General features: G+C 68.6%; 1 protein-coding gene across 1 annotated transcript in view; it reads right to left on the bottom strand.

Moving 5' to 3' along the window:
• Window positions 1–8: 8 nt before the first annotated feature.
• SLC6A7 (solute carrier family 6 (neurotransmitter transporter), member 7) overlaps window positions 9–436 on the bottom strand; it is a gene marked incomplete at both ends in the record, with an annotated part of 7,376 nt that continues 6,948 nt past the window's right edge. Inside the window, one exon of the mRNA XM_010284599.1 lies at window positions 9–76. Within this exon, the coding sequence (XP_010282901.1) occupies window positions 9–76 (68 nt within the window). The remainder of the gene's footprint in view (window positions 77–436) is intronic.

Genomic DNA, 436 nt, shown 5'->3' with positions numbered 1-436 from the left:
CCACGTACAGGCCAGTCCGGTTCTCCTCCAGCGACGGGCCCCAGTCCATGGCGGGCCGGCTGGCTTGCTGGACTCGCTGCGAGGAGACAGTTGGAGGGAGCACGGGCACCCTGCACCGGCACCCCCTCCGCTCCCCAGCCGGCACCCCCAGCCGGCAGCTCGCCCACCCCTCCCGGGGGCCGGTGAGCTCTGCCAGCCCCGAGGGACTGGAAGAGCCTGGGGCCGGAAGCCTGCCTGGGAAGCTTTTGGGAAGGCAGCTCTGAATAGGTGCTCTGCTGTGGGCTGGGGAGGTGTTAGAGTCTGCAAGTGCTGGTGGGGAGGGCTTGCAGGAGCTAAGGGCTGCTGTAGAGCTCTGGCCCTGTGGTGTGGGGTTAGAGCCACCCAGGCAAGGGGCTAGCCTCAGCCAAGGCCATTGCTGGCCATGCCACCGTGCCCA

Source organism: Phaethon lepturus, unplaced genomic scaffold, assembly GCF_000687285.1.
Source record: "Phaethon lepturus isolate BGI_N335 unplaced genomic scaffold, ASM68728v1 scaffold24523, whole genome shotgun sequence".
In the NCBI taxonomy this organism is placed as follows: domain Eukaryota; kingdom Metazoa; phylum Chordata; class Aves; order Phaethontiformes; family Phaethontidae; genus Phaethon; species Phaethon lepturus.
Note: the sequence above shows the minus strand (reverse complement) of the source record. Positions and strands in the feature narration are given on the sequence as shown.